At 33.7% G+C, this 12599-nt stretch overlaps 1 protein-coding gene across 1 annotated transcript in view; it reads left to right on the top strand.

The window, feature by feature from the left end:
• The window catches only part of LOC655465 (short stature homeobox protein), a 46134-nt gene extending 33894 nt beyond the window's left edge, over window positions 1–12240 (top strand). Inside the window, exons 4-5 of the mRNA XM_008200788.3 lie at window positions 11503–11717; window positions 11806–12240. Of these exons, the coding sequence (XP_008199010.1) occupies window positions 11503–11717; window positions 11806–11985 (395 nt within the window). The 3' untranslated portion in view covers window positions 11986–12240. The remainder of the gene's footprint in view (window positions 1–11502; window positions 11718–11805) is intronic.
• Window positions 12241–12599: the final 359 nt, after the last annotated feature.

Raw genomic sequence — 12599 nt, forward strand, 5'->3', positions numbered from 1 at the left:
GTTTAGGATTGCAAATTTTATAAATGGTTGTGGCCGAATTTTAAGGGTCGACAATGATTTTTTACAAATATCCGATTATTTGACCAGCTTTGTTACAAAGTTTCGGAACATGCCTGCTCTAGAAAAATTGCAAATTTGTTTATGGTAAGTATCTTCACATGAAGATGTGAGGGCCAATCGGCTATACAAATACTCGTAAGGAGTTTTAAATAATGTTAGTTCTGGTTTTTGCTTAGTTACTGACAGACCGTCACGTAAAGAATTCCTAATTGTTCCTGTTGTGTTTGTGTCTGTATCTCAGCTAAACGCACTACAGCACAGAATGAACCGAACAACTCACGGAATGGATTGACAACGCATACAAAATCAAGAATAATAATAAATACTCTGATGTTAACTATTATACAAAGTGAAATTGAATTCACTACATATACTTAATCGTGAGCACAGTGACAGCGAAAACAAACTTGTGCTTGAGATTGGAGTAACTCCTGACGTACCTACCTCACAATGAAAAAAGGTGGCGTGACTATTGCACGGGAAACTCGGTATTTGACCACATTTTTGCACCAAGCACTCGCACTAAGTTAGTTACACGTCGGAATAAATCTTGCAGTAACAACGCTCGCATTATTTTTATCTAGTAGATATGCCCTTTTTCTCGTTTGTTGCATTTCAGGGCCAAAGGAACCGTGACGCGTAAAGGCATTATTTACTACGGTACAACGCAACATCAAGTTGTATCGTCGTAAACATTGGCAAAATGTACGCGGGCTTTTGCTTTGGCATTTTTTACTACGGTACAGCGTATCCTCAAGCTATAGCGTAGTAAGCATTGGCTGCGAACAAGCAACTTTTTCATGAGACATTGTTTACTGCGCTGCAACCAAAGCGTTTTTATTTCACATAGCTACGAGTGATAAATGAAGAAATAGTAGTTTATTCTACAAGTAAAGAAAAGTTGTTTATTATCTGTAAATGATGTGTTTCTGATTGCGCATACATAGAAAAAATACATGGTGTTCCATTTGAAAAAAATGAGTTATTCAACTATTTGCGCTTTGGCACACCCTGTATATTATCTGCATGCTTTAACTAAAAGTTGTTAAAACTACAAGGTATTCTGAGTTTTTATGTTGCAAATTTATCAAAAAATTTAGCAAGTTTTTAAAAAATTGGTCATTTTTATAACGAAAAGTGGAATAATTCCGAAACGAAAAAAGATAGATCCATAATAGTTGATATAAAGTTACATTATTTTTTTGCGTAGAATCCAATTGTGGAAAAATATATAAGGTGTTTCATTTAAAAAAATAGAACTTTGGTTCACCATCTTTAAGTCGATTTGTCGGATAATAAAAACGGCATAACAATACTTCAAATAACAAAAAAGTTATTGACCGATTACGCACCCCTGGGTCAGCCTGTACCGGGTTCGTCAAGTTTTACACTCAGGCACTTTACACCCCTTAGAAGAGAGAAAAAAAATATAAAATAAATATATTCCACTGCACTGATATCCAATCTCAATAGGAAAAAAAATATTTTTTTCTATTGATTCATTTGTCCAATAAAAACGAAAAAACCATTTGACCAAAAAATCACATTAGCTGTTTTTTATATCAATGGATCAGAAATACGAAATAAAATTATTCTGCAAAAATTTGACTTGAAAATATTATTTTCATTATTCGATTCATTATTTTCAATCTCGCCTCTTATACAGGCTGCTCAAAAACTGGCGCACCAACTCACTGGTACGTTATTGAGAAGCAAGTGCAGATTACGGGAAAAATCTTGAAAAAATTCCTAAAGTCATATTTTAAAAAATCTGAAGCTACAAACTTATTGTATTAACTTTTTTAGTTTTCATTATTTTTTAATGTTTTTATGCTTCACACTAGGTAATCGTTCCATAACAAAACAATGAATAATTATTTTTAAATTTTCTATCAGACTTTAGCAGTTTCTTTAATTTAAAAAATTAAAATTCATCAAAAAAATCACAATATGTAGATGTGCCAACACTGGGAATTATTTCCTAGGAAACCGTTTCAAAAATAATTTATTTTTATTATTGATCAAATTCTATTGCGATCATGACTGTTAGACAACGTTGCCACATATCATTTATCTAAAATCCGTTATTTATCAATAACTTTAATACAAAGAATTTTTTTACTATTTTAACCTTTATATGTGACCAGTTCTCTACCACACACCATTGAGTTGGTGCGTCAGTTTTTGAGCACGCTGTAGCTACCAGTGCTGTCAGTAGATTTTCACGACTTACCGCCACGACCAACCATTCATTTTGGTTGCACTGCAGTAAACAATGTCTTATGAAAAAGTTGCTAATTCGAAGCCAATGTTTAGTCAAAATAGACATTTTAATTTACAAAAATTTGCACAGAGCAGCTGAAAATAAGTACAGATCTTTAGGACACGATTACAAATAAAATATCAAAAGTCCCAATCGATCCTATGTGTGCAAAAAAATATTCAAGGTTAAAGGTCAAATGTATCGGTTACTGCAATTTTTCTCGTAAACGGTAAATGTTATCATTAAAATAGGTCAGATAAAAGTTGTAGACCATGTAATTGTCTACAAAAAAATGTTTTTATACTTTTTTCTCTACGACTCATTGTTACTGAGATATCGCTTACCATTATTTTGATGTCCATTTTGACTGGACTATAAGCTACAGCTTGAGACTGCACTGTATGGTAGTAAAGAATGCCAAAGCAATGCAATGCCGGTGTAAATTTCGCCAATGCTTACTTACTACGGTACAACTTGATGTTGCGTTGGATCGTAGTAAACAATGCCTTTACGCTATTGGGACACAGCGAATTAAGGACAGAGTGATTAGAACAACGTCTGAATCTATCGATTCTACGGGTGCCGAACACGGCGGTGTTAACAGCATTTTTAAAATTGGACCATTTTTTCGACACAAAACACGGTACCAAGTTCAAGCACAACCCCGCAAAGACACACTGACCTTATCAATTATTATGGTAAGCGGCGATAAAAAAAGGATAAATATGTATTTCAATGACAAATCGTGTTTTTTTGCAAAGATTTTTTTTCGACACTCGCCTTGTTTATTTACACAATAAAATTTCAGTGGCGTGCAGCAGAATTTTGACAAAATTTCAAACACGTTTAATTCATTAATAATAATAATAACATTGAAATTTTTTCTATTCCTCCTTTCTAACCCTTTTGTATCAATGAGTTACGCCTTTTAATATGTGTAGTGAATTTAATTTCATACTGTATATGGTAGGGGTAAGATAAGTAAGCATTGATAACAAAGCCATAATTTGAAGTTACAGTGATTCACAATAAAATTATGTTTTAAGCTGGCTTATTGAAAATATTAATTCTTTCCACAATAACAAGTAAATACCTAATACAATGATTAACTTGGCATGTTGATTAATCATATAATAACTGGTCTCAGTATGTGGTCGTGGTCGAATTGGTTTCCGGGTGAGGATCGAATTGGCTGCCGGATGGATGAGCAGGTAGACAGAAAGGATTAAGTCATACGTTTATATTTTATATTTAAAGCTGGTAGAAATGTTCAAATAATTACATTCTTGGCACGATATCTAACAACAAATTTCATTTATTCCTGGTTATTTAAAAAAAGGAGAATGTTATTTTTTTAACGCTAAGCTCTCTGTAAATTTCGTAAAATGTTCTGCAAATAAGCTCATTTTGTTCTGACCGTTCTCAGTTTACTAATTTGCGTTTGCCATTGCATTTCCTTTTTCTCGATTACGTTGGGCATTAAAGATTGAATTCTTACAGATAGGATTTTATGTGTTCCGAGAAAAATGTTTGAGAGAACTTAGATAAGTGTCAAGTAGCAAACAAAAAATGTGGTTCTGGCTCTAGAGTTCTAGTTCTTGTTCGGTTTTACATAATTTGCTCTAAATTATCCGTCAATTTTAAATTACATGCACCCTTATACTATTAAAGCATGAAAATGGAGATAAATTACAAAAACAATTTTAACATTTTTCAACTTGGCGAGGAGATTCGACTATGGAGTTTACCTCAATATTCCGTTTTTGAACTTGTGAATTTATTCATACACTTAAAATGCCATTCCTGTTATCGTAATACTTTAATCTGTTTATCTGACCTACCTGACCGACGGGAACCAATTCGACCATCCCCGGGAACCAGTTCGACTATAATTAGAGAGGATTACAGAATTTGGGAACCAATTCGACTTGTCCCCACAAGTTTTGGTGGTGGTCGAATTGGTTCCCGTTAATCTTTATGAGTATAATTCTGTAAAAGGTGTCGAATTAATTCCCGGGTGAGGGTCGAATTGGCTCCCACATGAGCAGGTAGATAGAAAGGATTAAGTCAAAGATATGTTTATATTTTAGATTTAAAGCTGGTAGAAATGTTCAAATAATTATTTTCTTGACACGATATCCAACAACAAATTTCATTTATTCCTGGCTAACTGGTTATTTAAAAAAAGGAGAATGTTATTTTTTAAGCCCAAAGTTTTCTGTAAATGTCGTAAAATGTTCTGCAAATAAGCTTATTTTGCTCTGACCGTTCTCAGTTTACTAATTTGCGTTTGCCATTGCATTAAAAATTGAACTCTCACAGAAAGGGTTTTATGTGCTCCGAGAAAAAAGTTTGAGAGAACTTATTTATGTGTCAAGTATCAAACAAAAAATGTGGTTCTAGCTCTAGAGCTCTAGTTCTTGTTCGGTTTTACATCATTTGCTCTAAATTAGCCGTCAATTTTAAATCCTGTGCACTCTTATACTATTAAAACATCATAATGGGGACAAATTACAAAAACACTTTTAACATTTTTCAACCTACCGAGGAGATTCGGCTATGGATTTTACCTCAATATTCCGTTTTTGAACTTGTGAATTTATTCATACACTTAAAGTGCCATTCCTATTCGACTATAATTAGAGAGGATTACCGAATTTGGGAACCAATACGACTCGTCCCCAATTTTTTCGTATCTAATTTTTGGTGCAAAATAAACTACACGCTTTTGTCAGATATCCCTTTGATCTTAGCTATCTCATACACTTTCGTTCGGCGATCATCCAGTACCTAATTGTGCATGTTTTTGAGGTTTTCATTCGTGGTTACTGTTTTTGGTTGTACTTCACAAAACTCATCATTGAGAGATGCGCGACCACGTTCGAATTCAGCTGGCCATTTTTTACAGTAGAATATGAAGAGGTTGACTCTTTATTAACTCTGACCAACTTTGTATAAATTTCTGTTTGATGCTATTATGACACATGATGACTTGCTCCCGCATAAAAATTTTATTGATAACAATGTTAATTCTGTGGTAGGCCGAGAATTTCTCACCTTGCCCTCACAGGTAATTTATTGTAAAATAAAGTTAGTTTAGCCCAAAACATTATTTGACTCAGTTCGCACCCTCCTTAATCGTGACGTCAGCAGTTTAAGCTATAATTCCACCGAGTGTGAGGCTGCACTCGGCTGACGTCACAAAAATACAGATTACAGTTCAAAACCAAATCTTTCCAAAGTCTTACATCAATGCTTATAAAGTTCAAAATTAACAGCTTTAAAAATCTTCGACATCCATTTTAAATACAAATAAACTTTTTCAATCAGCCAATATAAACAATACAATAGAATATTCCATTTTATACAATTTATTGTAACAATTATGTTTTATGATAATTTAATGTTACTTCATTTTTTCATCATAATTATTCATTATTTAATAAATTAAATAATTCCACATTGTACTCTTTATTTGTGTTACCAAATTTATTAATTCATACAAAAGCACTTTTTTACGGAAAAATTACTTGCTTTAAACGCTAATGGATGTGGTATTACAATGTGTTTTAAACAATTTTCGGCTTTTTTAATAGAATATTAGTAGATTCGCGTCAGAGAATCGTAAAATTATTTTTTTTTTAATTTTTGAATAGTGTTTTTAATAAAAAATTGCGACATTCAGCCGTAGCCTACCTAGTAAGTAGGTACTTGTTAGATACGGATAAACTCGGAAATGCTTGAACAACTAAGTCTATAATGGCGCTTTTAAAGAAATTTTGTTATTACTGGTTAATTCATTTGCAGTAGGAAACTGGTTTCTATTATCTTCGGCAACTTTGTTTGGAAGTTGTTTTTTTTTCTATTCACCACCTTTATCATAGAAAATTATTAGCTCTTCAAGCAACTGGAGAAATATGTAATTTTTACAAAGTTTTGGATAAAAAAAATGATTAAAAATTTTGTAAATGTATATCTTTCTTGTTCAGCTTTTACATAAGTACCGAGTATATAAGCAAGCGTACATAAGTGACCCACCAGATCCTGAATCACAGGTAGGCAACAGGCCTAATACCGGATCGGTCGCATGTGACCCACTTCAGGTGAAAAGGTGATTTGTCGATCAGGTGAAACGTATTTTATCTGGTCCTTTTTAATAACGCTTTTCTAAATTCTATCAGTGAGATAAGAATATATCCAATTAGATGCAACACGTCTAATATCGCAGTTTTCGATTTTACTTAGCACATATCATGATTTACACAATCAAACGCTTTTGACAAGTCAAAAAACATACCTAAAGAAATGTTCCCTTTGACAATGTTATCAATTATCATATATTTCAAAAACATATTTAAAAACAGTAGTATATATATAGTAGTGACTTGCTCTGAAACCGTGCTGTTGTTTTGAGACAATCTTATTTGCTTCCAGAAAAGAAAATACTTTTCTATAGAAACCCATTTCAAAAACTTTTGTAAAACTTGATAATATTCTAAATAGTCAATAGTTATTTGACTATTATTATTACATTATTAGGGAATCACTTTTTTTTAAATCATCCAATTATCGTCCTATTTCTCTCACATCAATATTGTCAAAAATCTTTGAAAAACTATTAAAACAACAAATCACAGTCTTTCTCGATACGAATAATCTTTTTAGCAAGAGTCAATTTGGTTTCAGAAATAACATGAGCACAACTGATGGGCTGCTGAACCTGACTGAGACGGTAATTGATGGTTTTCAGCGTAAAAAGCATACTTTTGCTTCAGTTTACGACCTGACGAAAGCATTTCTTACACTCGATTTTGCTCAAAAAACTATATGCCTCCAATTTTCATGAGAATAGTATAAAACTAATTAGTAGTTACTTGAATGATCGATATCAGTAGGTTAGTCAAAACGGATCAGATTCGTCTAGACTGGTTATTAGACAAGAAGTACTTCATATATAGGTCCGGTGATTCTAAATTGCAGCGATGGTCGTGATGACTCAAAATCTAACATGAAAGTTGCAGTGAAGGCCAAATCTGGGGTCCAGGTAACCTGAGTAAATTGAAGACTTATTTAAAGGACATTTGACGAAACAATATTTTCTTGTGCGGATATAAGTTTATCAACTTATATACGTTCTGTATTCATAATTTATCGTGTATGACTGCACACTTTTTGGTTCGCTGTTTGTCGAGTAAGCGTAATTCTAAGGCTTATTATTAAGCGATTCCCTGAATTGTCGAATGTGGCTTCGACATTGTTTTTATCCGCAACATGTGATCATTTGAATTTATAATTAGAGTAGGCTTTATAGTTTTTGAACTATAAAACGCTGATTATTATAATTAATCAAGCTGAAGAGTCAAATAATAAAGTTTCGAACGATAATGTTCATTAGAATACATTTTTTCTTCAGTCTGCACTAATTATACCAGGCGTTACGGTTAATTTCACTATAAAGAAAAATATTGAAACACTTTTAAAGGCGAAAAACGTAAGTTTTTGATATAAAAAAGAGAAAAGCTGAACTTAAATAAAAATGAAGCTTCTTGATGCTAATTTATGTTAAAACATATTTGATTAATAATCTTTACCAACTGAAGTGATCGAATTTGTTTAATGTTAAAATGATTACAATTATACTTTCTTAACTTTTTTTGGGCAAGGTATTTGCACAACTATCAACAGTATCAACTATGATTGTCATGAACAATTTTAAAATTATTTTCACTTGTATTGTTAATTCATTTTGTGAGCAGAGTGATTTATCAACATTATGAAAGAATTTGCTCTCTTATTGAAAATCCAAGGGCAATTTTAGTTTTGGGAATTTACTGTAAAATCCGTTTATTGCTTTTATACAGTGTTATCCTAAATTCCTGGAGAATCCACTTAAATAAAATTTCTGTTTCCTTTCATTCATTCATTTACGGAAATACCTTAAATCTTTGGGACGAGTCGAATTGGTTCCCAAATTCGGTAATTCTCTTTAATTATAGTCAAATTGGTTCCTGGAGATGGTCGAATTAGTTCCCGTCGGTGCCGGGTAGATCAAGATCAGATAAACGGATTAAAGTATTATGATAACAGAAGTGGCAATAAATTCACAAGTTCCGAAACGGAATATTGAGGTAAAATCCGTAGCCATATCTCCTCGCCAAGTTGAAAAATGTTAAAATTGTTTTTGTAATTTGTTTCCATTTTGATGCTTTAATAGTATAAGGGTGCATAGAATTCAAAATTGAGGAATAATTTAGAGCAAATGATGTAAAACCGAAAAGAACTAGAACTCTAGAGCCAGAACCATATTTTTTGTTTGACACTTGACACAAATCTAAGTTCTCTCAAACTTCTTTCTCGGAGTACATATAACCCTATTTGTGAGAATTCAATCTTTAATGCCCAACGTAATCGAGAAAAAGGAAATGCAATAGCAAACGCAAATTAGTAAATTGAGAACGATCAGAACAAAATCAGCTTATTTGCAGAACATTTTACGAAATATTACACACAGCTTTGGGTTTAAAGAATGACATTCTCCTTTTTGTAAATAACCAGTTAGCCACGAATAAATGAAAAGTCCTTTCTATCTACCTGCTATGCGGGAGCCAATTCGACCCTTATCCGGGAACCAATTCGACCATTACTTTTTACAAAATTATACTTATAAAAATTAACGGGAACCAATTCGACCACGACCAAATAATTAAGGGGATTATAGACAGCCTACGGTCTTTCTTACGGGGTTCTTATTGAAAATTGGAATATCGAATTAAACCTTTCAATATCTCTTAGAAATTCCAAACAACTCCCAACATTTTTGTATAAAACTGGAAGGAAGAAATTGTAAAATGGGCAGTACAGACTAAAATTTTTTTGATGGCATTAAGGAGAAAAATTTCTCCTTAATGATCTTCGTTTATTGTCATAATCTCCAGGTACCTTGGCGGAAATGAGCGCTGTATCATATGTATCATAATTTTGATCAGGTAAAATTATGCCTTTGCTGCAGCTTTAATAAAAGAGGTACCAATCGCTGCAACTTTTATGCGTTCCATGAGTCAGTGTTAGGCCCCACACTTTTTCTAATCTACATAAATGATCTGCCTGCAAGATAAATTCAAAAACTTCTTTATTTGTCGATGATACCACTGTGACAGATAGTCATTTTTAAACCATAATGATGACAACCATCATGGATATAGTGGACTTACACATTTCTGAATGGTTTGGGGCGAATCAACTGAGCATAAATAACAATAAGTAACATGTGCCTGAAGTTGCGATCTACTATACGAGGTTAGAAACTAAATTATATTTTAAAAGTTTATATGTTTTATACTATGTTCATTTTGCCAGTGTTCAGTTAGAAAACCAATTTCGGGATAATTTAACACATCTAAGCAAATGTCTAAGTTATTTTTACAATTTGAAATACACTGCACGTTCTGGTGAAAACATCTCACAGTAGCTTCTTGATTATTTACCTTAGGTTTCATGTGTTCCTTGACGGTTTTTTTGTTTTCAGTCGAAATAAATTAAAACATCGTGTTGCTTACCTTTAGGCCAATTTCCTCCATCCTCAAGATCAGTTTTCAGGTCGAAGTCTCCACCAACTTTGAAAGAAACTCTTGCATTTTCCCGTATTGGAAGTTCCTCAACTGTAAATGATTTTCTTGAAAATTCTGTTCCTACATGATTTTCAACGTCATCCTGGCTTGTCCCTCATTTAACTCGTCTAACATGGATCCAAACTTTTCTTTCGATGACACTAAAAATTTGTGAATCATTATTCTCTTCGCTGTCTCTAAAAATGACATTTCTCTTGTTATTATTGCGCTTTTTATTTTTGACCACGCTCCAGTCCGTTACTGCGGGTGCTTCATAGTTTAGTTGGATTTGTTTCTGCGAAACCCTCGTATCCGGCGCCAGCTGTTCATCCATAAGTGGACAAATAGCTTCCTTCCTCAAAGAGCCGACCACGGTGCTCACATTATCTCTTGCATTGTTTTCCTCCTCCGACTTTGCAACTTCGGCACTACTAATCTTCCAGCTCAGCGTTAGTTTCCCTGGGAATGGTTACTTCATTACGCTATTGAGCTATTTCAGCTTGTAGGGCAGCAGTTTCGGACTTTATAAACCCGCTTACAATATTTGCAAAAGAAAGGGATTCGTAAAAAAGCGATGGTTGCTGCCTAGTCGCCGCCAATATCAGAGACAAGGTCAGTTTCAGACATTCAGACGAAGCCGAAGGGACACCACAGCATGAAAAACGCGGCCACAATATTGCAAGTTACGCAAATCGCGTATCGTAATCACCTCAGTACGAAATCGAAGTAGAAAATACATATGATATGTTACGGCTAATGTGTAAACTTGGCTAGTTTGTCCATTAGCTGGTTAGTTTTTAAACTAGGTAAACCGTTGGCTATTTTAATAGAAAATACAGTTTCAACTAAAATAGTGGCTAGTTTACAAACTAGCCAAGAATCTTGGCTAATTTACTTGAAAGATAAAATAGCTGAATAGTTTCAAGGCTTTGTGGCGTGGCTAATATGAAAACCATACTTCATTGTAACACAAAATCCAGTTTTCTATTTTTATATAGCTGCCTATTTTTTTTTTAACTAAGCAACTCGCTGGTACTTTAAGTAGTTTATAAACCAACAAACTTACCAACCTTCTGACAAGTTGAAGTTACGACGAGATGCGAATATAAATTTCCATTCGATCTTTCAAGTAAATTAGCCAAGAATTTTGGCTATTTTCCAAACTAGCTGCTGTTGTAGTTGAAACTGTGTTTTCTGTTTAAATAGCCAACGGTTTGGCTAGTTTGTAACTAACCAGCTAGATCAAAAACTAGCCAAGGAACACATTAGCCGTAACATAGGTATATATAAAATATGAACTTATATGAAATTTTAAATGCGTAATTTTAGATTAAAATACTCTCAAGTAAAACACCACATATCCTGCCCAAATGCTGTTTTTACCTGAACCGATGTGGAATTTTACTACGTAGCTTCCAAAAAATGTACAAGATGTCGCTAACATCTCGATTTTGTCAATTTTAGACATATGTTGTTTTTGAATTCAACGCCTCATTTATTTCAAATCTTTTTCACTTCTAAACCAAAGTCCAAGAAATGGAAACTTTTTTTGAAATTTCCAATTTTGTTTAGGAATGATGATGAACAATCACAGCCCATCTTCGAGTACCCCGCTAGAGCCTTGTCGTGTTGTCCCCTACATGAACGTGCCTGCTCTGCGACGTTTAACTTTAACTCCCGGATCAGTGGCTTTATCGAATTATGACCGCTTGTCCTCTACCACATTTTCGCAACCCGGAACAGCATTTTCAGCTTTTGATCCTGCATTTATCACGGCCGCCCATCAGGTAATTTAATTGCAAAAAACAATAACGTTTTACTTCGATGTTGGTATAATTTGAGTTACGACAGTTGGGTGCTTATTTTTTTTTTCAGTATGCTGCTGCTGCTGTGGCCGTGGGAGGCAGTCCTGCGAGCATCCTTTGCCACCCTCAATATCCTTTGGGGTTTGCTGCGTTGGCGGCAGCACACAAGAATTCAAGTATCGCTGATTTACGATTAAAAGCAAGGAAACACGCCGAAGCTTTGGGATTAACAACAGAGAAGTCGACATAATTTCGGAGGGAAAACGGACACAATCATGTAGATATGATTTAATTTAGATTACAAATTGATGTATTCGTTTTGACCGCTTGTTTAGGAATTCAAAAATTCTAAAATGTTTCGAAAATTAATTACGCTGGAATTTTCTATAAGAAACTATATTTGTAACTCTAAGTCTAAGATTTATAAAATCTGTACATAAATGATCTGTAAATTTATTTGTACAAGTAAACAGTGTTAAGTATATTAAATATAAAATTACTTATACACGTTGTCTTTGCTCTTATTATGACACTTGACATAACAAACGTAGACGTTTGTAGATATATCCAATATTTCTTGATAGATGATAATACGAAACGACAGTAGTGTTGTGTTATTGGTTTACGATATATTGGATTAATGTGGGTCCGCTTGTCACGAGCAATTACAAGCTTTCTGCTCGTTGATTGGTCATAATGGGGTTAGTGGCTGTACAGTGGTACTGCAAACAAGGGTCAGTTTGAAGGGTGCGCAAAAAGACGGATGAGATATGTGACTGAAACTTTCATATCGATTGTAAACTGTATCAAACGAAACAGGACACACTACTGATTGTTATATAACTATCAGTTAGTAGTCACCTT

The sequence above is a fragment of the Tribolium castaneum genome, chromosome 10, assembly GCF_031307605.1.
Source record: "Tribolium castaneum strain GA2 chromosome 10, icTriCast1.1, whole genome shotgun sequence".
In the NCBI taxonomy this organism is placed as follows: domain Eukaryota; kingdom Metazoa; phylum Arthropoda; class Insecta; order Coleoptera; family Tenebrionidae; genus Tribolium; species Tribolium castaneum.